This window comes from Camponotus floridanus, unplaced genomic scaffold (genome assembly GCF_003227725.1).
Source record: "Camponotus floridanus strain SB8 unplaced genomic scaffold, Cflo_v7.5 scaffold49, whole genome shotgun sequence".
In the NCBI taxonomy this organism is placed as follows: Eukaryota; Metazoa; Arthropoda; class Insecta; order Hymenoptera; family Formicidae; genus Camponotus; species Camponotus floridanus.
Genome location: NW_020229647.1, coordinates 1,503,752 through 1,524,677, shown reverse-complemented (window position 1 = coordinate 1,524,677; position 20,926 = coordinate 1,503,752). Strand labels below are relative to the sequence as shown.

The window sequence follows — 20,926 nt, the reverse complement described above, 5'->3', positions numbered from 1 at the left end:
TCCATTATTTTTTTTCTCCTTAAATATATACTATATCTTATCTGTCGTTTTTAAAGGATTAGTTTTATCAGGATTAACAACAATAAATGTATCTACTTTTATATTTATCTCTCTATATTACAGTTTGTTCTATATTAAAACATTCTGCTTTTACGCATCGGATATAAAGAAACGAATTACATTTAATGCAAGCTGAAATAGTGCTAATTGATACTTATATCCTTTTACTCAAGTATATATCGGCTTAATTCTTGTTGTTTTTAACAAAGTACGCAAGAATCACGTAAACGACGCACTTAATTCTCTTAGAAAGGGAGCCATTCACACCCCGTAATTGAGAGAAAGATGGGAGTAGGAGAAACAAGTTGCTATTCCCACGCTGTGCCTGCTTAGGATGCTACAAACACTTTCGCTATCTAATCTCATTGGTGCATTGCGAAACATAACAGGTTCATGATTGTATTTTTTGTCTCAGGAACTTGAAGATTTATAATGAAAGTACAGGCCTCTCTTCCCAAAGTACAGGCAAATATACGAATGCATAAAATAATCAAGTAACTATCATACACTTGGATTACTTTGACTTATTAAGGAAAGAGCGGTAAAAAATTCAACTAAGCTTTATTTAATTTAATTATAGTTAATTTAATTAATCGTTTTACTGTTAATTAAATATCATGTATTTTATTAAAAATTCTGACGAGAAAATCGTGCAATTCTTTTATAAAGAAATACGAAACGTTATATCTCGATTTTTTTCGTTTATCAATTTGGGAAAGATTTTTTTTGACATTTTAATTTTATTCAGCGCAGATGAAGAACAGTTCCATTAATTTTATTTAGCTTCTTCGTAAACGCTGTCATATGTCATAGTTGTTCGTCACAGTGCATCTGAATATTACGCCTCTCCAGCACCTGTTTCCACCTGACGAAGTCTTCTCGCGCTCGCTTAGAGATTCGAGAACACATCGCTTGTCCACGCGACGCGGTCGACGACGACCAGACGACTGTCAATGCGTTATGCCATAAATAGTATAATGCAAGACATAAGGTAATCCCGTTTGTGGTCTCAGTTCGACCATTCCTTCGCTCACATACGTTCTAACGCTATTTATAGTCATACGTTAAAATGATAGCAATTTGCGAATATTATTTTAACTGTTTCATAACATAATCAATTTTACGATTTCATATTTCTATATTTTTACTAGAAAAAAATAATAAGAAATTAATAAGAAATAATTAAAAAATAATTAATCTTAAATAAATAATCTATTCCTATAATAATTTTGATGAAAATCCTGATAAACGCTTTCTCGTACTGCGCCAGGAGATCGGCAACCACACGTACATGGTCGCTTATCGATATATATACTCGAGATATATACTACGAGATATATACTCTTCTATATCTCTTGAAACTAATAATAAATTTTCGTATTAGACACGGTTATTAAGATAAGGATTTTATGAAAGAAAAGTAAAGTTGTCTTTATTTCATAAGCTAATGTTGGGAAACAGATCATTACAGTAGAGAATTAATTGGGAAATCTGGAGTTATATATTCTATTACAAGCAATTTTTTATCAGGATATTAACACAAATATAAAAAACTCAAACAATTAATGATGATATTTCACATTATAGCTGCTTCCAACGCATCCAATAAAATTATGCGGAACCTAAGAGACAGAATAATATTTATAATACTATATGAATAAATAATATAATAGAAGAGATAGTAAATAAGTGTGAAAAAATATAATAAATATGTTATTGAATATATTATAAATTATATAAATATATTTAAGAAATTATATAGCATAAATAATAAGAGAATAATTTGCAAAGAGTGTCTGTTGATTAAATAAAAAAAAAGAGATATTGCTCGAAATTTATAATGAGTTATAACAGACTCTCACCCCCAACGCATTCCGGACTACTACAAGGTGGTTTAATTTTAGCTGCCGCACTGGCGTAAGTTGCATAACAACTTACATCGCATCTGTAGCGTAAGACGGGATTGCCGCATCCGGAGCAGTCAGGCTACGCGTTTAAAAATTACGATTGTATATTGTATTTTAATATACACAGGATGTCTCAGATTTGATACGATACGTCTACCTGCACTTCCTTCACGCCGTTTTGTTGGACGCAGAGCCACTGATTTTGAGCGCATCCACCTGCAGCTCCGAATCCTACACTGTACGTGATTTGTGGTACCAACGAAATTTGAGGTACTATAGGAAGCGATGGGAAACGAGATGCTGTAAATTGAAAGCAAGCTTAAATCGGCGATTTTATCAGCGACTTATCGAGACGCACATCCTATTACATTAAACCTCATTTAAAAGAATTATATTAATTAAAAGTCTTGACTCACGGCAGCAGTCTCCTACTTTATTCCATTCGTCCGTCTTTCCAATACCACCATTCTCTTCATTAGGACCTTTTTTATCATCTCCGAGCTTACCAGGCCAACCAGGCCAACCAGGCGTACCAGGTCCACCAGGTGTACCAGGTGTACCAGGTACACCAGGCGAACCAGGAGAGGTGCACCAGGTACACCATTTTTAGTAGCATTGCTAAAAGTATTAATGATATTATTAATGTCGATGTTTGTTGTTATATTGGTAGTTCTTAGCCCGTCATTAGCCGAGCCGCAATTTCCCGATTCGCATTCCGTCTCGTATTCCGTAATGATCTGATGTCTATGCTTGGTTCTTTTCGTGCAGTAACTGCATTTCTTCTCGCAATCGTCATGTTCCAAATGATGGTCGCATTTTTTTAGACACGCTTCCAGACAATGAGTGGGATCTGCGAAATTTTATCGCTTATCGTTTACAGTCACAATAGATTTCGTTTACGAATGAAATAACATCATTTACATAGTAGATAATTGAAGAATAATTAATCATATAAGAATAGAGGCCGTCGCAATATTTCTCATATTGCACAGTCGCGTTAATGATCAACCATATTGCGCAATTACATCTGTGTTACGTTATAAGAGATCGAGTAATTTTAATTTAATACAATTGTCTATCTTCTTAAATGATCGTGTATAACAGATGCGGTTGCGTAATATGTTCGAACGAAGACTTCCAAGCAGATGCGCGAATTCCTGTGTGTTTATCTCGATTGTTATGACTGAATCTACCATTTTCCGACAGCCCGTCTCCGTGGCCGATATGATGGTGCCTTCTCGGCCTTATTAAACACTTGAGATATCTCTTGTAATCCGGATTCCGGCATTCGTCATGCACCTTTTGCTGTTCCTCGGTGATGCCTTCCTGTTCGACCTCGGCTTCGACGTTTCCGCGAGATACGTGCACGCTTAGAACAACGAGAAGATACACGATGAGCAAATGCATCACTTCCATAGTGTCGAGATTCCTCAACAAAGTAATCGGCGGGATGAGCGACGCAACCCTTTATACCTTAAGCTGCTTACCGGGGCGGCGGGGTTAATGACCATCGGAGAGTTTGCGCTGTCAAAGTCTTAGAGACATGTTTGCGTCGCACGCACTCTCGTAAAGATACGTCGTCGCACGTATGGCTAATATATTAACACATAAATTGTTATCTACCTCCTGACAACGTTGGAGTGCAACGTCAAATTTGCACTGCTTATCGGCGTCCTCCGCCATGGAGCTTCTTCGAAACCCACAATCGACCGTGCATTTGTATGCAGCAGGCTGTATTCGCGGCGTAACGAAGGCAGAAGATGCAAAATGCCAACATATTTTCTCACAATGATAATTAATCAGTTTCTCCCTCTCTCTCTCTCTTAATCTCTTCAGACATAATGTTATTACGATAAGAGATGCAATCGAATAATCGTTTAGCGATACAAGAAAAGTTACATAACACGAGGATGATATTTTATATCGCGACACGATACTTAAGGATAAATTATCTTTTAGTATTTCTTTCTATTTTTAGCACCTCGTTCATTAAAACGTCTTGAACTTACTATTTGCAGCTTTCTTCCTTGTAATGTACTTCAAGCTATCTCATATTCGTTTGTTCCGCAAACACATTTATTCAAAAACGTATCATTATCGCATCCTGCATATGTGTACTATCATGCAAATTTTTCTCATGCACGCTGAAAGAAATTACAGATATGAACAAGAGTCTCGTTCGCAATAAATTGTTCACTTTATAAACAAAGCTATATATCTTGAAAATATAGTCGGAATACTTTAATAAACGGTCGGGATATTTTAAATTTAACATTTTGAATTCAGATAAGAATTTTTTTTTTCTTGTTAGAAATCGAACGATAAAATCATTATTCTCAATAGGTCAGTGACATTCGATCTTATCGTAATCTGCTGAATTATATAGATCAGAGGATGCGCTATCATATTCTTTTATTTGCATTACTCATCGATAACATACTTACTCAGAAATTAAAAAAATATACTTGTAAAATTTTAATTTATCTTTATTATAGGGAAAGCAATTATTTTATTATTTACAGTTAAAATTGCATTATTAATTTCATCTTTTTCGAGATCCGTTTTTTCGTCCTACTATTTAGTACTGTTATTTACTGGACCTCCCCCGTCCCCTTCCCGAAGTAGTCTCATCGCGAGTAGCTTTAATAGGTCAGACGATTATAAAATCTTTCACGCTCGTGTCCACGTACGTTCGCAATTTATAAAGTTTCTTCCGGTCATGGGGATTTCCATTCAAGGGAGAGAGTACCGTTACCAAACTATTTACAGAGATGTTACCGAAAGGGATAACATCAAAGGGTGGCGTCAAAATACGAATTAGCTCGTTCGATCTCTAGTACTTGAATCGTTAATTATATTGTAGCTCTTTTATTGTCGAATAATATTATTATTATTGTGGCATCACGCAGACATATAGTATCATTTATAACTTTCACTTTTCTTGTTCTTCGCAAAGAACCACGATATAGCGTTGCTTATACAACGAACACATGTGTACTTTGCAGAGAAATTCCGTTTATAATATGATGATTACAAGCAAACCAGAAGTAGGTAGGTAAACCCGATGCGAACTTTCTAAACGCCCTGTATACAAACGATTTCCCAATGGTAGGGGAACCACCGGTCTCGCTCTCTCTCTCTTTCTCTCTCTTTTTCTCTCACCAACTAGGCCTATCCGTGTGTGCCCGAGAGTCATACAATGGCCGCCGTGAGCCAACGTGTTGCGCGCCTCGAGTATTAATCGTCCTCAATTTTCTCGTCTTAATTTGCCGGCTGAGAGACGCCTACGAAAAAAAAGATGCACGACGCTCCGCCGCGGTGGTATCATTCGGCGCGAGTCCGTTCGACAGCGTGCTCCGATAAACGACGCCCGCGTCGTCCTGACATATCGTCATCGCGTACGCTCCTCGACGAAAACACAGTGGCCGTCGACACGCGACCGACTGCATACGGGTACATTACGTCGTTGGAACGCGGTTGCTAAACCTTCACGAAGACTTCGACGACAATCGAAACGAACGTTGCCTTAATATTGTACTATGTTATTCATAGTGCGCGTTCTCAATTAGAGACGTTATCCGTTAGATCAGTGCATTCATGTCCCCTGGTGTTATTATGTATCCTGTGTATATATCGCTCGCTTAAGGAAGGTAATTTATTTTTGTAATATTCTGTGAAAATTTGGCAGTAGTGCAGTCTAAAGAATCGTTGGATCTAAAAATCGAGAGACGGTAATATATATATCGTGCCAAGTGTATCCGCGAAAGACTTGTATATCATCTTTTCTAATGAGTTATTTTCGAAAAAAAAATTGGCGTGTATGTTTTAAATAAAACTGTCATGTCAAAATCAAATGAAAAATCCAAATATATAAATATTGAAAAAAATCTCGAAGATATGACAGTGTGAAAAATTTTGCACGAACGTTCATTCATCTTTCATTCATCTCCCTCCTACGTAGATAATTCGCTCAATCTAGCTGGATTAACGCGCTTTAAACTGATGATATTCTCGTTACGTTTTATTCACTATTATGTCTATAAAGCCTTTAAAAAGTAACGTCGTCGATGAACGCATCCAATAAGCATATTTCCATGAAAAAAGTGAAATCATTGAATATACATGCACATTATATGTTCTAATGTTATACTTTTCCTCGTTTAAAAGAAAGATTGTTCCGATAGATAAGTTATAGTATAGTATAGTACTCTCTATAGTTACGTTGCTGTAAAAGAATGCACAATCAATTATTCGGTTGAATTCTCGTCAGACTAGATTTTCACCTACGCGTTTTATTCAAGTTCCTGTTGATGCAAAAATATAACTTACATTCTTCCTTAAAATGAGCGCTAGAGTTTGCATCAATTTTGGATAAATATCGCGTTTGGGAAAAAATATTCTTTCAAAATGGTTTCGAATTATTCGAGCGTAGAAACAACACTTTCATTTTTCGAGGGGAAATCTAATTGCTCGACTAGAACGTACGAAAAGCGATACAAGCCGAGAAAGTCGATGTTTGCGCAATAAATATCTGTTAGTTTATAAACTATAACACTGACGAGTTGAAGGAAACCATTCGTATCTAATGGCATTTAAATTAACAGTAACCTTATCTATTAATAACCATATAATTAATATTAATGACTCCAAAATTGTTGAATATATAAGTATTTCTACAATCGCATAAATTGTTGAGAAAAGATTATTATGTAAACAATTCTGCTAAATTACAAGAACAATTACAAGAAAGATTCAATTATTATGTAAACAAATCTTGTAAACAATTACAAGAAAAGTGTGAATCTATTTTTCAACTGTTATTAAAATAAATAAAATCATATACACGAATAAAATGGCTCACTAATATTATATATTAATATTTCATTTTATAGACAATGAATTAGAAAATATATGCCAGTGCTATGGCATATATTGCGCATTCGATGTTTAAGAATCGACTAATGGACTGACGTATTTATGATTCGGCTGTCCCAAAGAAGAGACAATGGCGACGAAAGTAGAGGAGACTCCCTCGCCTCCAACGGGGTCTCCTTGGTACGGCAAGATTTTCGAATGTTGGAGGAGTCGTAGTCGAATTAGTCCCGGAAGAATCGAGCTACCCGACTGCGATTTCTTCATCGTGGCACCGCGACGTACGTTGCGCGTCCTGAAACCGTCCCTGAAGAGCATCTGGTATTACGAGAGCACGGCGATCGACCGGCCGGAATCGGTCAACGACAATTTCTTCGCCCGATGGACCAGGAGGCCGCATCCGTCCGGAAACTGTAGGTGCTCCTTCCGTCAATCCAACGCGACGTTGAGCACGACCGAGGAACAAATCATATCCGCGGAACTGAATCGCATCCGAACGAGTCTTTGCGAGGGCGAGAAGAACGCGCGGGATCTCGAGGAACTGGAGCAAAAAGTTTCGGTGAATCTACAAAAATTACGGGACAACGCGGTCGCTGATCGCATAAATGAGGCGAATGAGACGACGGTGCCTTCGACACTAACGGATCGCCAGTCATTCGAGCAAAATGCGAAGCAACAAATCGTTAAAGATTTAGAAAGGTAAGGTTTATTTAAGCTACAATAAATAAGAATGGAGAAATACGAGAGATTTTATCGCCTTCGACCGATCACTTTCACAGTAATATTTTATATTAAATACAGTATATTGAACATTCCTTTATTGATTTCTCATTTCTTTATATTCATTATCTTTTATATATACTTTTAAATAAATTTACACATTACGAAAATTAATAAAAATTATGCCAGGTATATCAACACACTTCTGGAAGAAGTATTGGATGACACCGTTAAACATGTAACTAGAATGGAAAAAAATGATGTTCAACATCCTTGGCATAAAACGAAAAATAATTTAAAATCACAGTCTAATAAACTAGAAGATGAAATTTCGATAAAGAGAGACAAAGATGATTCTTTTATCGATATTAATTCCCGTGTTCCTATAAATAAGACGCAATGGAGTGCAGAAAACGAATGTAAGAAACAATTCGCTAGAGTTTCAGTAGGCGAGGGTTATGTGAATCCTGCTTTTGTCGATTCGACAGATGAATTAGCTTCTTTGGACTTTGATCAGTCTGCAAAAAAACGCGGTAAGCGACAGATTTTATGAAAAATAAGATTATTTATGTTATCATATATATATTGTATTTTTTAAACATGTCTCGTATAATGTAAAATTTCTTTTTTATTTACATACAATGTTTTTTTATGGAATAGCCGACTTGTACTTTGGAATGTCGGGAAATACCGAGAGCATCGCTCCGGAAAAATTAGACTGCGTGGATTCCGGAATAAATAGCGTGGAAACGATCGAATTTCAATTACTTGACCAAGAACCCAGCTTCGAGCAATCCCTTTTACGAATGATTGATGAAAAATTGGGAAGAGATCCTCTGACGAATAATTCGGAGGAGGATAATTCTGAGAAAAATTTGCGAAAAGCAATTTCCGAAATGAATTCTCAGGAGACTGTACAAACTTCGTCCAATCTTGAAATATTATCAACTGATCCCGACAAAGTGGAGTATCACGAGGATATTATCAACACAGAAACTAATTTCGAGAAACTACGCTTGGAATTTCAAAGTAACGGCACGCCTCTGAATGATGGAAGTCGATCGAAACTCGATACGAAATTAACGGAAACCACTTCTATCGAGCTGAAGGATTATAGAAAAGAATGGACGGAATTCGATAGTATTTCTTCACGAGAAAATACTCGTCGAAGTCTTCGCGATTCGATAATGTTTCGAAGAAACAGAAAACCAACCATAGTCTTTCTACACGGCTTCGGTTCCTCGGCAGAGATCTTTGAACATCAGCTCCAATATTTCTCTTCCCATGGTTATCCTTGCATCGCTCCCGATATGCTTGGACACGGAATGAGTTCAGCTCCCGGACGGTCTAGAGATTATCATTTTAGCAAATTACTCAAAGACTTGGACGCTATTCTACATCATTACGCTTTCAAGTCCGGGGAAAAGTGCGTTTTGGTGGCACATAATTACGGGTAAGTTGCCGTCTATTTAAAAGCCATACGAGCAGTTTTTCTTTTTATTACTGAAAAATTGTTTTTAGATAAATTATTTTTAATAAAAATAAATAACTGTGTACATCGTGCATAAATCTGTTCCAGATGCAGCTTCGCTACGGCATTAGCTTGTAAATATGATAGCAATATTCACCAGCTAGTGCTAATATCGGGCGGTGGGCCGACTCCTCTGGCCCCTCCGAGTACGGAATGCGCGGGGCATTGCTGTCTCAGGGCGATTCTCGCACCTTTTTTAATGTGCGGTCTTCATCGAGATATCCTATATTCCGCGCGAGGCCGCCAACATCCTTATTGCGGTCACGAATCGACGGAACAGTGGCCTTCTCACATGAAATACATATTGAACGGTATGATCTGGCCGCAGGGTGACTACGCTTTTCACAGAAAGATATGCACACCGACGCTTCTAGTGCACGGATTAAGGGACAATAAAGTTTCGCTGGTGCAGGAATGTCAAATGGAAAGAGTGAGTTTATATCACTGTTAATCCTTAGTACGCGCGATTAATATATATAGACAATGTAGATGTTAAATTACATTAAAAACTTTGTATCAATCATTTTGTTGTAAGAATAATACGATATTAAATTAATTTATCATACGATATTAAATTAATTCTTTGTTTCGAATTTTTCAGACGATGGTGAAAGCTTTCCTTGAAGCTATTCCAATGGCTGGTCATAGTCCGATGACCGAATGCCCTCAGCAGCTAAATCATATGATACATTGTTTTATAGATTTATGGAAAAACAAAAAATGGCAGCAGTGATATTATGTGCTAATTTCAATCTAGAAATAATGATCTAAAAATCTGTATGATATTAAAATTGCATGACTGAGTCGATCAACAGACTTTATCAAAGTTAACTGTAACATAAAGTTTGTGTATATTTTAAGTGGAGGGAAGTGTAAGCAATATTTTGATATATTTCAAAAAGATTGAACATTAAGATAAATCGATACAATTGAGCGGCCTCATAAATGTGCCAAAATTTGGATTAATAAAATAAATATGAAATATTTTTTATTCCTCGATCACTTAAAATAACTTTAAATTATATATATATCTAAAAATTTTGTCTTTATAATATCATGCATCTGATTGATTTTAAATTAAAAATTTCTTTTAATGTACCTGAGAGAACTTATAAATGAAATTATCATAAATGAAATGTATCATAAATGAAATGAAATCTCATTTAAACTCTAAATAATTTTTATTTAAAAGTTATTTCATATATGGCCATTTCAAAGAAAAAAAGTTATTCAAAGTGATCTAACAAATATTGTAAACAGAGGCTATGAAATAGCATATAGACCAAAGATCATTTATATATATCGTTATTTCATAGATAGTATTTTTTAATATAAGTTATTTGTTTTTACAAATAAAATTGTATACAGCTGATTATATCGTTGCAGTTATTTATAACCAAATTTGAGACATTTAGGAATTAAATAATTAATCAGTCAGTGATGTGCGCAAGTACGTACCGAGCGCGTTTAATATCATTATCAGTTATTCAATAATTTCTGGTTAAGCGGATTCTCGGGTGATTTCATCCATTCTTTCCTAAGAATCTGTTTCAATTGGCTCAATCTCAAGGTAGGATTTTGTTCTTTAATAATCGGCATCATTTTTTCCTCGAAAGTTGCGTATGCTGCTTTCATCCGTTTTTCCGGATGTCGATCAATTTCGGAATCTTTTGTACTGAAAATAAAATGATGAAGAGATAAGAAAAGAAAATATAATATGCTATATATTATATATACTATTGCATATATACATTCTCAATTTTTAAAGCTTTCAATCTACAATTACCATTGCAGAGAATTGTGTGGGATAAAATTTGGATAAAATTTAGAAATTGATACTTTGTCATTGTATTCTAATGTCTTAAAAATAATTACCTTAATATAGATATAGCTTCATCTATACTGTGAGCTGTTTCACCTTCCAAAGTTAATCTATTTAAATTTTCTTCGATTGGTGTCTCCTCCTCTTTCTTCATTGCTACTTGATTTCGTTTTTCAGTAATAGAAACAATTTCAGCTCTAGTAATTTTGGACGCTGGTTGTTTGCCACCGACTTTTATATTTGCCATTTCCTTTTCAAGCAAAGCCTTAGCTTCCGCTTTTTTTTCTAATTGCTGTTGACGTTTCTTCTCAAGTTCTTCCTGTATATATGTAATAATATATTACGTTTTTTATTTTCTTATTTTTTCTTTTCCATAATCTAAAATAATTATTTCTTTACAGTAATCCTAAAACATACTTGTTTTTGTTTCTTTTTCAACAGTTGTTTGTCATTATCTTCCCAGGCTCTGTCTTCAGCTTCCATCGCTTTTTTTATATTTTCGGCTTCTTTAGCTGCGGCCTTTCTAGCTCGGGCGGCAACCGCCTTACTATTCTCACCCACGAATTTCTTCGGCATATTGATCTGTGATATATAAATCTTGAAAGTTACTCGTAATTCTTATGTATTACTTTCGTATATTTTTGAAAATAGCGGGCGTATGTAGAGAAATTACTATATTTGAGTTGGTAATAGTCGTAGCACATGCGCGAAAACACTGTGAAAGCTGTTATAAGATTCAGGTTAAGAGACTCCAAAATAATTTACGTTTCAAAGCCGTTCATAAATGGCATATAAAAATTCGCTATTATATGTGTGCAGTGTATTCAATTTCAATTTTTAATGTGACGCCAAAAATTCATGATTACGCGATCGAGTAAAAACGGCTACGGAATTTATTTAACTGTCACGCGTGAAATGTCGAAGCAACGGTCTGCAAAAAATGAGAAGATGCGGAAGGGAACGACCACTGATGTGAGCGATTGTTTTAACATAAAACTCACCGGTTCCTTGTTTGCAGGATATACGATCACCTATTGCGAAAATAATGTGACATTTTCTATTAGACACTTTAGCATCTCTGATACTTCTGTATCGGTATAAATGCGACTAGACTCACTTCTACCAACTGTACACAGTTAAAGCTCACTATTACAGTATAATTTGAGAATTACAGCTGTAATTGGACAAAGTAGATGGACTGTTTTTTACACACAGTACATGACTGGACAACAAAAATCATGGATCAATCATTTTTTGTCATATATTTTTAGCGCCTTTTTCTATTCTAGACGCATCGATTAGTATTTTAATGATACATTATTGAGAATACTTTGAGATAAAAATTCTAATATCAAAATGTTTAGATGTTATATTTTCTTAGAAATAATTTTTTAGCGAAAAGCACAGATATTTGATCATCAATTTGCGTAAATTTGAAGCTTATGATTTTTTGTAACGAAAGACATCAAAGAATAATATGTAACTTATATATTAACCAATCAATTTCTCGCTTTTCTAAAAATAATATTTACATTGATAATTGCATCACAATTACACACGTAGGACAAGTGTACTAAATATTACCTTCATTTGTTAATGCACTATTTTGCAGAATCAATCTACAGGACCTGTAGTTTTAAATAAAGATGGAAATGTAGTGATAAAAATTCAGGCTAAACCTGGAGCAAAATGTAACAATATAACCGGTAATTAAAAATATCATTCAACATATTTTATGTTTGTTGAATTTTTATTATAAAGAAAATTATTTTTCCAACTTTGTAAAAAAAAAAAAGAAAATATTTCCTTTGATAAAATCATGATTGTTAAAAAGATGCAAATAAATATTCATAGATATTTCCGATGAAGCAGTAGGCATTGCAATCTCAGCCCCACCAATGGAAGGCGAAGCAAATGCCGAACTTGTTAAATATTTAGCTTCGATTTTTGAATTAAGAAAATCCAATGTATCTTTGGACCGTGTAAGTATATAATTCGGTAAATTCAAGATAATTTTTTTCTATTAAAATCTGCATGCCGAAATAATAAATTTTTAATTTTCTCTTTTGTGCAGGGATCTCGAAGTCGGCAAAAAACAGTTACAGTATCAGGAATTACAACAGATCAGGTTTTAGCGAAATTAAAAGGAGAAATGGGCAATTAAAAAGTTTTCTTTTACTGCGTAAAAATTTTTTTTATCATTAAATGTTTTTACTAAATAATATATGTATAAATTTTCCTTAATAAATACATTTTAATGTTATATTTTTAATTTTATGTTACTTATTGTCATTTTATGTTATTTATCATATTTTTGTGTGTTCAATACCAATTATTTTTTACAGTATTATACAATTTTACACATCTCTGTTTCACCCCATAAAGACAATTGATAGAGTTAACGTACTGTGTCAGTATTTATAAAATTTAATATAATTAAAGTTTTTTAACAACTATATATATTTTCGCAAATTCAATATTTCCAAAAATCATCAACGATTCTTTAAAATTTTACACAAGCGTTGTTGTGACTAGCAATGTGAAAATCGATGAAGATTTTTGTTGTATATATAAGCGCGTGTGCGCGCAGTTATGATCATAAAAAATTAGTACCCCTTTAACCAAGGTACTATCTGTTCACATAATAACTCGATATATTTATAACATACGTCTATATATACGTTGGTTTTCATTCTTGTATTTCGAAAGCTTTATCGTCGAGCCAAGGTCGGAAGATGGGTAGCGTCGATGGATAATGGGCGCCCCGTTTGGATGGCGCCGTACCAGCTGGTGCACCTTCCGGCCTCAATGGATACGTAGCCAATACGATCGGTATTTGCAACTTGATCTCCTTGTCCAAACTCTTGGGACTTATGACGAACTGCGAGAAATATTTATTATAAGCGGATCTCTCTTCTCGCGGAAATGCTTCCGTTCCTGACCGTGTGAATTTTTTTTATTACGTCTCTAGAGATACATATTTTTTCCAACACTCACATAAACATGATAAAGGACGTTGATCAAGTGACACCCTCGCAAATTCGTCGGCGGCAAAGGAGGAACGTACATTTGTTCGTTCAACCATTCCTCGCCTTCGCCCGGTCGAATTTTTCCCCTGGAAACGCTCGCCAGCTCCCTGGTCTCGCTAGCGAGCACTTTACCCCGACACAAGTATTGTATTGTTTCGGTGAGCGACGCCTTGGTCGACTTCATCGTCACCTGTTAATTCGAATTTTCAAAGAAACTTTTCGCACTGTGTCCTTAGTTGTTGTCTCAAATTATTAAAAATATCGAAATTACATTCGTTTGCTACATTAATTACGGTGTATACCTTACTGCGATTGCTGACAGTCGCAGAAATACCGATCGTTTCCCCAGGTACATATCCACCCCGATCCAGACTCACTCTGCAAAATACAGGACCGCCCGATACACAAGAGACACCCACACGTTGTTCGATCTCTTGTCTCGCAGGTTGCTGTTTGTTACGAAAATATTTTATTTATATGTAGACTTTTTTAATAAGCCAAACTTTTCTAGGCCTATTCGACATTAGAAACAATATTTTAAAAAGCAAAATGCATCTCTAAACTAAACACTAATGTTTGCTAAACGATACGACTGTATGGCTAAACAATACCCGTTAATGTTACCTCTGCCTACGTAAAAATTTTTCTTACGCAATTTTCTAGAAACGCAGATGCATTGCTGCCGGGAAATATGGGTGGTGATTTCATCACGATCTACGCTAGTATTATTATATTGCAACAACAGAAATGTGCACACAGAAGCCCGCATTTTATTATTTCTGATGTTTAAATATATCCGTGAATATTAAATATATTATATCCAATATTCTTTTTAAAAATTCTTTGTGGCGCCTCAAGTTATTTACAACGCTTTTCTCCTCGGGTTGATGACCAGTATTTGGAACATGGTAATGTAAATTGGATATTCACTTAATGCGTGCGTGCGTGAAACACTTTCCTTGGTCTTAATCGATTTCGTAAAGCTTGGGTGTTTATAATAATTTTTAGTCACGTTGCTTTCTACCGATTAAGAAATTAAAATATTTAACTATCGAAGAGATAATTTGAACGTAAAGATATATCTAGATTTTCGAGATAAATATTTGAATAAATTAAATCTGTAGATACTAATTCATTCATTATCATAATGCTCACCGCTAATATCGGAGGCTCCAGATTTAAGTCGATCGGATTCATAACAATGAAGACCTGTTGATTTTTATGCGTAAGTCCACCTGGTTCGCGAAGAGCCGCTTTACAATAATATTGCACCCATCCATGCTTTCCGAGGAAAGTAGAAGGTAGACCCAATGGTAAACCCAATTTGAAGGGAAAGCTGTGTATTCCCGGCGATAGCAATGACGGCCCTTCGCCTGTGCGGAATCGCGTCAGAAAAAAATATTCATCAGAAAAGAAAAACATAAGGCTATTATAAATCTTTAATTATAAATTAAAGATAATATATATTTTTAATTATATAATTGTCAATTATTATAAAGATATTTTTCGTTAAGCTATTATATAATATATACGATGTATGTAAATATAATTCATTATATGTGTTATTTATAAAGATAGAAATGTAAAATTACTAGTTTTTAAACAATACGCGCGTGACCATTGAATGATGTACATGCGATACTCGAAATAATTAATTCACCTGGTTCGCCCAACAGTCGCATGCGAAAATCGATGTAATTCTCTTTGTCGTAAACTCTTTCGGCACGTTGACTGCGTACCCGAACTACACCTTCTCCCACAACATGGAAATGTAATCCCGATACACTACGATAATATATTTCATATGATTAATTTGCGCACTCTATGATTTGATTCAGCGTAAAAGAAAATTGATTGAAAAAAATTTTTTTCTAACACATATATACTTTTTTTACACGTAAAAAAAATTTTTTTTAAACATTACTTACTAAGCCTCATCGTCCAGTTCTATGAGAACACGACCGGACAAAAAGTGTCCAGGAAAATAGAGTAGATTTGTATTATCGAAAAGTATTAAGAATTTACTGAGCTTCCTCGTCATCCTGCCGCCGAGAAGAACACTTTTTCAGTTGTATTTACAGAGACTGACGGTTCGTGCGAGCGTTTACGTCACCGCGGCTTCACGCTCACTGAATGCACATCAAGGTATGCGCAAGGAACAAGCTTTTTTCCATTCGCTATCTCATGATGCGAGGTGAGAATCACTGGCTTGTATCGCATCAGCACGTCGTAGCATGTGTGGCATGCGTCTCTCCTTGTTTCTTTCTCTCTCTTTTCCTCTCCTTACAATCTCTTTTGCGTGCTAGCGAATTGTGGTACCAGTTATGCCACGATGCACCTCATCATCGCATTTTTCCGTCCATTGAAGATAGCGGCACATTCCGCACGCATTCTCCGCACTTTTCGCGATCGATGGATGATCGAACGAAGATTAATGAGCACCAACTCGCCCCGATACGAGCCTCCTCGCTATCGCCCACCGCGAACCTTCCTGCTTGTCACCTTTTCGCAGTGATCCGTTCCTTCTTGCCCATTCTTGGAGACGCGCTCACTTTCGCTCCCCTACCTCCTACCTGACTGCTTCTCTTCCACCTCCAATTCAGTCCTGTGTTTCCGACTAGTCTCTCTCATCTGATCTCACCTGATTGATATACTATTATGTTAGCCAATATTACAGTTTTTTAGCATTCCATGTTATTTGAATCGCATTAAGCTTCCATTTATTAATAAAGATTTATTAAAATTTATCAATAAAGAGAAGGAATGAAGAATGCGATATTTAAACGATGAGGCTTAGCAAATATAAAAGCCATGATATGGGAAAAATAATTCCTTGAGATGTGTTTCTGTCTGTAATCAATCTAGCATAATATATAGCAAATATTTACATAAATCTAAAATATATGCAATATTTAATGGATCGATAGATATCTTTTTGAGAAAATCAATAATTATTCATCTATTTTAATTTATACGTAATATATACATATATATATCAATGAATATAAAAGAAACTGAAAATTAAAATTACGTTAAATATAAAGATTTTTTTTCTTCTCGCTGACAATCATAATTTTTCGGTAGAATAAAGTATAAGAAAAAAATCTCTGTTTTTATAAAATTGTAATTTTTCTTTTCTCTCTCTTTATTTATTCATATTTATTATAGAAAATTTTCTCTCTTTTTATTTATTCATATTTATTATAGAAAATTTTATCTATATTTATGATAGAAGATATCTCGTTAGATATTTATTTCTAAAAGAAAATATAAATCTATAAAAATATAAATATAAATTAAGAAAAACTTATTGCGAAATATTTTGCATATGATTATTTCCAAATTGCGATTTCTCCGAGCACGTGCTTGTTGATAACTAGACAGTGCTGGCAACTCTCAAGCTTGATTCGCACTAACTTGAAAACAATCATTCGTACGTAGAACGCCGCGTGGTGGTCACAACGTAGTGGTTATCGATTTCTTTTACAAGGTGAATACACATGATACACACGAATATACATTTATATGTATTTATATAGTAATTTGTTATTTATTTTATTATTAATAAAAGCATAGTTATTAAAAATCTCAGTGTGAATCCAAGTCTAATCATATGGTCATCATCTAATGATTTATTTTACATGTCCAAGCCACTGTCACAAGCGATATGGAAAACAAAATAATTGATCAAAAGGAATATTTGAAGAAATATTTGGGCGATACAGATGAAAAAAAGAAGAAAAAGAAGAAGAAATCCAAAACGGGAACAAAAACGTAAGAATCAATTCAGAAGCATTTTAGCTTGCATTAATGGAGAACGTTACCTTGAGGTTATGTTTAGGTTAAGTTTATTTATATTGATAGAGACAGATTGCAATCAAAATAATGCATATATAATTATATTTATATTATTCACGTCATTGCAGATTACCATTTTTTCTATGTGTGGTTATTGCAGTTTTTCTTTGAATAAAACTATTTCTTCCTCTTGTGCAATAGAGATTTTTATATTTTTTAGGCATAGATACATATACATAGCAATGTAGAATTAAATCAATCTTTAGTTTTGAAAGTGAGACCTTTTCAATTTTTCACATAATATAATTAAAGCTTATAAAGCTTTTAGTATTTGTAAATATAATTAAAGCTTATAAAGCTTTTAGTATTTGTAAATTATTTATTAAAAAATTTATTTTCTAATGAGATATTTTTGATACAATGATATATATCTTTACAGAGTAAAAATTATAGATGATGACATAGATTTGAAGAATATGCGGCCCATTGAAGAAGGTGAATTTGATATTCTTTTAAATGGAGAAGACGCTCCTCAAATTGCTGGTATAATTGACGAACGTGGACCAGTTGATTTCACAGACAAAAAAAGATGGAAAATTATAACTGAGAATGAAGAAGGAGATTTAACTATTATTAATCGTACTATTAATAAGGAAAAAATACTTCAAATAGATGAGACAGATGCCAATCAAAATAACAGTGATGATTCCAATTTGAGCCCTAGGTCTAAATATTCTAAAAATAAGAATGCAGATGTAAGCCCACGTAGACGGTCTAAAAATGATAACTCAGATTCGAGTCCACCTAGATCTAGGCATTCTAAGAATAAGCAAGCAGATTTAAGCCCACGTAGAACATCTCAACATAAATCTAAAGATAATGACTCAGATTTAAGTCCACCTAGGCAATCTAGGAACAATGATTCTGACTTGAGTCCGCCTAGACAATCTAAAAAAAATTACGATGATTTGGATTTGAGTTCACCCAGATCTAAGCATTCTAAAAATAAGCATGTGAATTCACGTAAAAAATTTAAAGATGATATCAAAGACAGTGATTCAAATTTGAGTCCACCTAGACAGTATAAGAATGATTCTGATTTGAGTCCGCCTAGACAATCTAGGAATAACGACAATGATTCGGATTTGAGCCCACCCAGACAATATAGAAATTACGACTCGGATTTAGATGTACCTAGAAAAATTATGAAACATTCGACTCACAGTATAACTGAACGAAGCTGTCGAAGTTCACGTAACAGAAACAGTGACTCAAACTTTAGTCCATCCAGAAAACGCAAGCAGAATTTAGATGCAGATTTGTATGAAAACAGAAGAAATAAAAGAGATCCAAATTCAAGCACATCACGATACAAAGAACATCGATCTCGAAAAGAAGATTCGCCATATTCCAATTCGCGCAGAACCGATGGAAGACGCGATTATTATGATAAAAATTCATCCAGATCTAATAGAGAAGATGTATCAAGGTAAATTGATGATAATTTTATTGAAATAAAACACAATAGAAGTCCGATAAAAATTAATTAATATAACCGATTAATATTATTATGTAAACTTGTCATTTGTCGAATATCCATAGAAATATAATGATTATTAATGTAAATATAATGATTTTTTAAACAGATCAAGCAGAATTAAACGGAAAGATTATGAAGATCAAAATCATAAATCTCGATCATATTCAGATACGAGAGAGAAAAGAAAAAAATCGCGATGGGACACAGAAACAGATAATTTTGAAAACGGACACGCGGAAAATCATTCGAAAAATCGTGACGATCGGATGACAAAAACATTAGATGGGAAAACAGCGGGATTTCAAGCTGCGAAAGAACTGCGAGAGGAAATTGAGGCCCATAAACAACGAGATGCAGAGTTATTTAACAAGGTAATTATAATGCAAATTTATAAAAGCAATTAATTCATTCATAGAGATAAATGTCAAATTGTTTCGTAGTTGAGTAACGAGGAAAGCGGAAGAGGACAAGCTGCAATTCTGCGTGATAAACAAACGGGAAGAAAGCGTAATTTGGAAGAAGAAGCAGCGAAAAACCGCGAACAAGAAAAAAAGCAACAAGAGATGAATGAAAAATACGTCAAATGGGGAAAGGGGTAGTGATCTTTTTGTCTTTATCGATTATTACATCTTATTAATATTTCTATTTTTCATTTGGAATATATTTGAATGTATTCCAAATAAAAAATAGAAATATTAATCATATGTAATAATCGATAAAGATTCTTTTATTAATTAATAAATGCTCATTTTATCTGATATAATCTGTTCTGATGATGCATAATATGTAATAACATACTTATTCTAGTTTGAAACAAGTGGAAGATCGCGAGGAGAAATTAAAAAACGACTTATATGAGATAAATAAACCTTTAGCAAGATATGCGGACGATGCAGATTTGGATAAACAATTGAGAGAACAAGAGAGAGAAGGTGATCCTATGTTGAAGTACATAAAACAAAAGCAGATAAAAGAGGGAAAAAGAAACCCAGGTACTTAATTTATGAAAGTAATTCTATTATGATATTCATATTATATATATTTGAAAATTTCATTTCCAGATCCGATACAATATCATGGCTCGTTCGCGCCAAATCGATTCCGTATTAAACCCGGTTATCGATGGGACGGCGTCGATAGAAGTAACGGATACGAGAAGAAGTGGTTCGAAACACAAAATGCAAAGGTAGCGCGGCAAGAAGAAGCTTATAAATGGAGTACATCAGATATGTGATTACATTCGCAAATAATTATACATTACTATGTATAATTATAGAAATTTTCTATTTCCATTAATTGTTAATGAAGAAAGGAATTTCTATAAATCTGTTTCAAGATATACAACACATATAAATTTCTTCATTTACTCTTTCGATATACGATCGCGATATATACGCAATATACACGCTGTGTTTCTAGCGTGGAAAAAATTCGTATCGTTTATCCGTAATATCTTTACCCTTATCCTTACACATCCGTCACGAATTCGCTCTAACGTCGCGTAACGACCGCGATATGTTAGCTACATGTGCGTGCACCGTGAAGACCGCGAGATCGATATTCGTTCCAGAAAACGAGAGGAACGGAGAGGCTGGCGCCGGTCTGGCAACTGTCTAGGCGAGCGAAATGCCACTGTCTATGCGAAAT

General features: G+C 34.4%; 7 protein-coding genes across 8 annotated transcripts in view; 3 read left to right on the top strand and 4 right to left on the bottom strand.

Annotated features, from left to right (window-relative positions):
- LOC105253478 overlaps positions 1-20,926 on the bottom strand; it is an 82,762-nt gene that overhangs the window by 11,131 nt on the left and 50,705 nt on the right. The gene's annotated exons all lie outside the window — the stretch shown is intronic.
- LOC105253479 lies at positions 1,497-3,431 on the bottom strand. The gene is made up of 5 exons (XM_025412197.1): positions 3,161-3,431; positions 2,398-2,817; positions 2,125-2,267; positions 1,923-2,046; positions 1,497-1,682 (listed from the first exon to the last, which is right to left on the bottom strand). The coding sequence occupies exons 1-5, from the start codon at positions 3,381-3,383 to the stop codon at positions 1,672-1,674; spliced, it is 921 nt and encodes a 306-aa protein (XP_025267982.1). The 5' UTR covers positions 3,384-3,431; the 3' UTR covers positions 1,497-1,671.
- Positions 5,010-9,848, top strand: LOC105253480. 2 transcript variants are annotated; one of them, XM_011261555.3, is made up of 6 exons: positions 5,010-5,617; positions 6,886-7,538; positions 7,749-8,092; positions 8,220-9,012; positions 9,139-9,520; positions 9,692-9,848. In XM_011261555.3, exons 2-6 carry the CDS (start codon positions 6,973-6,975, stop codon positions 9,821-9,823), a joined length of 2,217 nt encoding a protein of 738 aa, XP_011259857.1. In that variant the 5' UTR covers positions 5,010-5,617; positions 6,886-6,972; the 3' UTR covers positions 9,824-9,848. The 2 variants fall into 2 exon arrangements, with proteins under 2 accessions (XP_011259857.1, XP_011259856.1); XM_011261554.3 differs by having other exon boundaries at positions 6,860-7,538.
- On the bottom strand, positions 10,420-12,029 carry LOC105253481 (coiled-coil domain-containing protein 124). The gene is made up of 4 exons (XM_011261556.3): positions 11,914-12,029; positions 11,330-11,494; positions 10,966-11,231; positions 10,420-10,765 (listed from the first exon to the last, which is right to left on the bottom strand). The coding sequence occupies exons 2-4, from the start codon at positions 11,486-11,488 to the stop codon at positions 10,570-10,572; spliced, it is 621 nt and encodes a 206-aa protein (XP_011259858.1). The 5' UTR covers positions 11,489-11,494; positions 11,914-12,029; the 3' UTR covers positions 10,420-10,569.
- Positions 11,512-13,115, top strand: LOC105253482 (UPF0235 protein C15orf40 homolog). Its single transcript, XM_011261557.3, has 4 exons — positions 11,512-11,884; positions 12,525-12,618; positions 12,767-12,894; positions 12,987-13,115. The coding sequence occupies exons 1-4, from the start codon at positions 11,771-11,773 to the stop codon at positions 13,074-13,076; spliced, it is 426 nt and encodes a 141-aa protein (XP_011259859.1). The 5' UTR covers positions 11,512-11,770; the 3' UTR covers positions 13,077-13,115.
- LOC105253487 (arrestin domain-containing protein 2) lies at positions 13,231-16,576 on the bottom strand. The gene is made up of 6 exons (XM_025412211.1): positions 15,870-16,576; positions 15,602-15,726; positions 15,097-15,314; positions 14,244-14,390; positions 13,910-14,131; positions 13,231-13,793 (listed from the first exon to the last, which is right to left on the bottom strand). The coding sequence occupies exons 1-6, from the start codon at positions 15,980-15,982 to the stop codon at positions 13,602-13,604; spliced, it is 1,017 nt and encodes a 338-aa protein (XP_025267996.1). The 5' UTR covers positions 15,983-16,576; the 3' UTR covers positions 13,231-13,601.
- Positions 17,344-20,640, top strand: LOC105253483 (BUD13 homolog). Its single transcript, XM_011261558.3, has 7 exons — positions 17,344-17,431; positions 17,592-17,715; positions 18,179-19,228; positions 19,386-19,650; positions 19,720-19,874; positions 20,087-20,271; positions 20,341-20,640. The coding sequence occupies exons 2-7, from the start codon at positions 17,609-17,611 to the stop codon at positions 20,511-20,513; spliced, it is 1,935 nt and encodes a 644-aa protein (XP_011259860.1). The 5' UTR covers positions 17,344-17,431; positions 17,592-17,608; the 3' UTR covers positions 20,514-20,640.

Coding starts and splice junctions, on each gene's coding strand:
- LOC105253479 (XM_025412197.1), bottom strand. CDS start 3,383: ATGGAAGTGATGCATTTGCTCATCGTGTATCTTCTCGTTGTTCTAAGC. Junction 2,818..3,160: donor AGACGGGCTGTCGGAAAATG/GTAGATTCAGTC, acceptor AAAATTTCGCAG/ATCCCACTCATTGTCTGGAA. Junction 2,268..2,397: donor ACGGACGAATGGAATAAAGT/AGGAGACTGCTG, acceptor TTCAATTTACAG/CATCTCGTTTCCCATCGCTT.
- LOC105253480 (XM_011261555.3), top strand. CDS start 6,973: ATGGCGACGAAAGTAGAGGAGACTCCCTCGCCTCCAACGGGGTCTCCT. Junction 8,093..8,219: donor TCAGTCTGCAAAAAAACGCG/GTAAGCGACAGA, acceptor TTTATGGAATAG/CCGACTTGTACTTTGGAATG. Junction 9,013..9,138: donor TTGGTGGCACATAATTACGG/GTAAGTTGCCGT, acceptor AATCTGTTCCAG/ATGCAGCTTCGCTACGGCAT.
- LOC105253481 (XM_011261556.3), bottom strand. CDS start 11,488: ATGCCGAAGAAATTCGTGGGTGAGAATAGTAAGGCGGTTGCCGCCCGA. Junction 11,232..11,329: donor TGAAAAAGAAACAAAAACAA/GTATGTTTTAGG, acceptor ACATATATACAG/GAAGAACTTGAGAAGAAACG. Junction 10,766..10,965: donor GAAGCTATATCTATATTAAG/GTAATTATTTTT, acceptor TTTTATTTTCAG/TACAAAAGATTCCGAAATTG.
- LOC105253482 (XM_011261557.3), top strand. CDS start 11,771: ATGATTACGCGATCGAGTAAAAACGGCTACGGAATTTATTTAACTGTC. Junction 11,885..12,524: donor GGAAGGGAACGACCACTGAT/GTGAGCGATTGT, acceptor ACTATTTTGCAG/AATCAATCTACAGGACCTGT. Junction 12,619..12,766: donor AAAATGTAACAATATAACCG/GTAATTAAAAAT, acceptor AAATATTCATAG/ATATTTCCGATGAAGCAGTA.
- LOC105253487 (XM_025412211.1), bottom strand. CDS start 15,982: ATGACGAGGAAGCTCAGTAAATTCTTAATACTTTTCGATAATACAAAT. Junction 15,315..15,601: donor GCGACTGTTGGGCGAACCAG/GTGAATTAATTA, acceptor GATTCCGCACAG/GCGAAGGGCCGTCATTGCTA. Junction 14,132..14,243: donor CTGTCAGCAATCGCAGTAAG/GTATACACCGTA, acceptor TCGAATTAACAG/GTGACGATGAAGTCGACCAA.
- LOC105253483 (XM_011261558.3), top strand. CDS start 17,609: ATGGAAAACAAAATAATTGATCAAAAGGAATATTTGAAGAAATATTTG. Junction 19,229..19,385: donor AATAGAGAAGATGTATCAAG/GTAAATTGATGA, acceptor TTTTTTAAACAG/ATCAAGCAGAATTAAACGGA. Junction 19,651..19,719: donor ATGCAGAGTTATTTAACAAG/GTAATTATAATG, acceptor ATTGTTTCGTAG/TTGAGTAACGAGGAAAGCGG.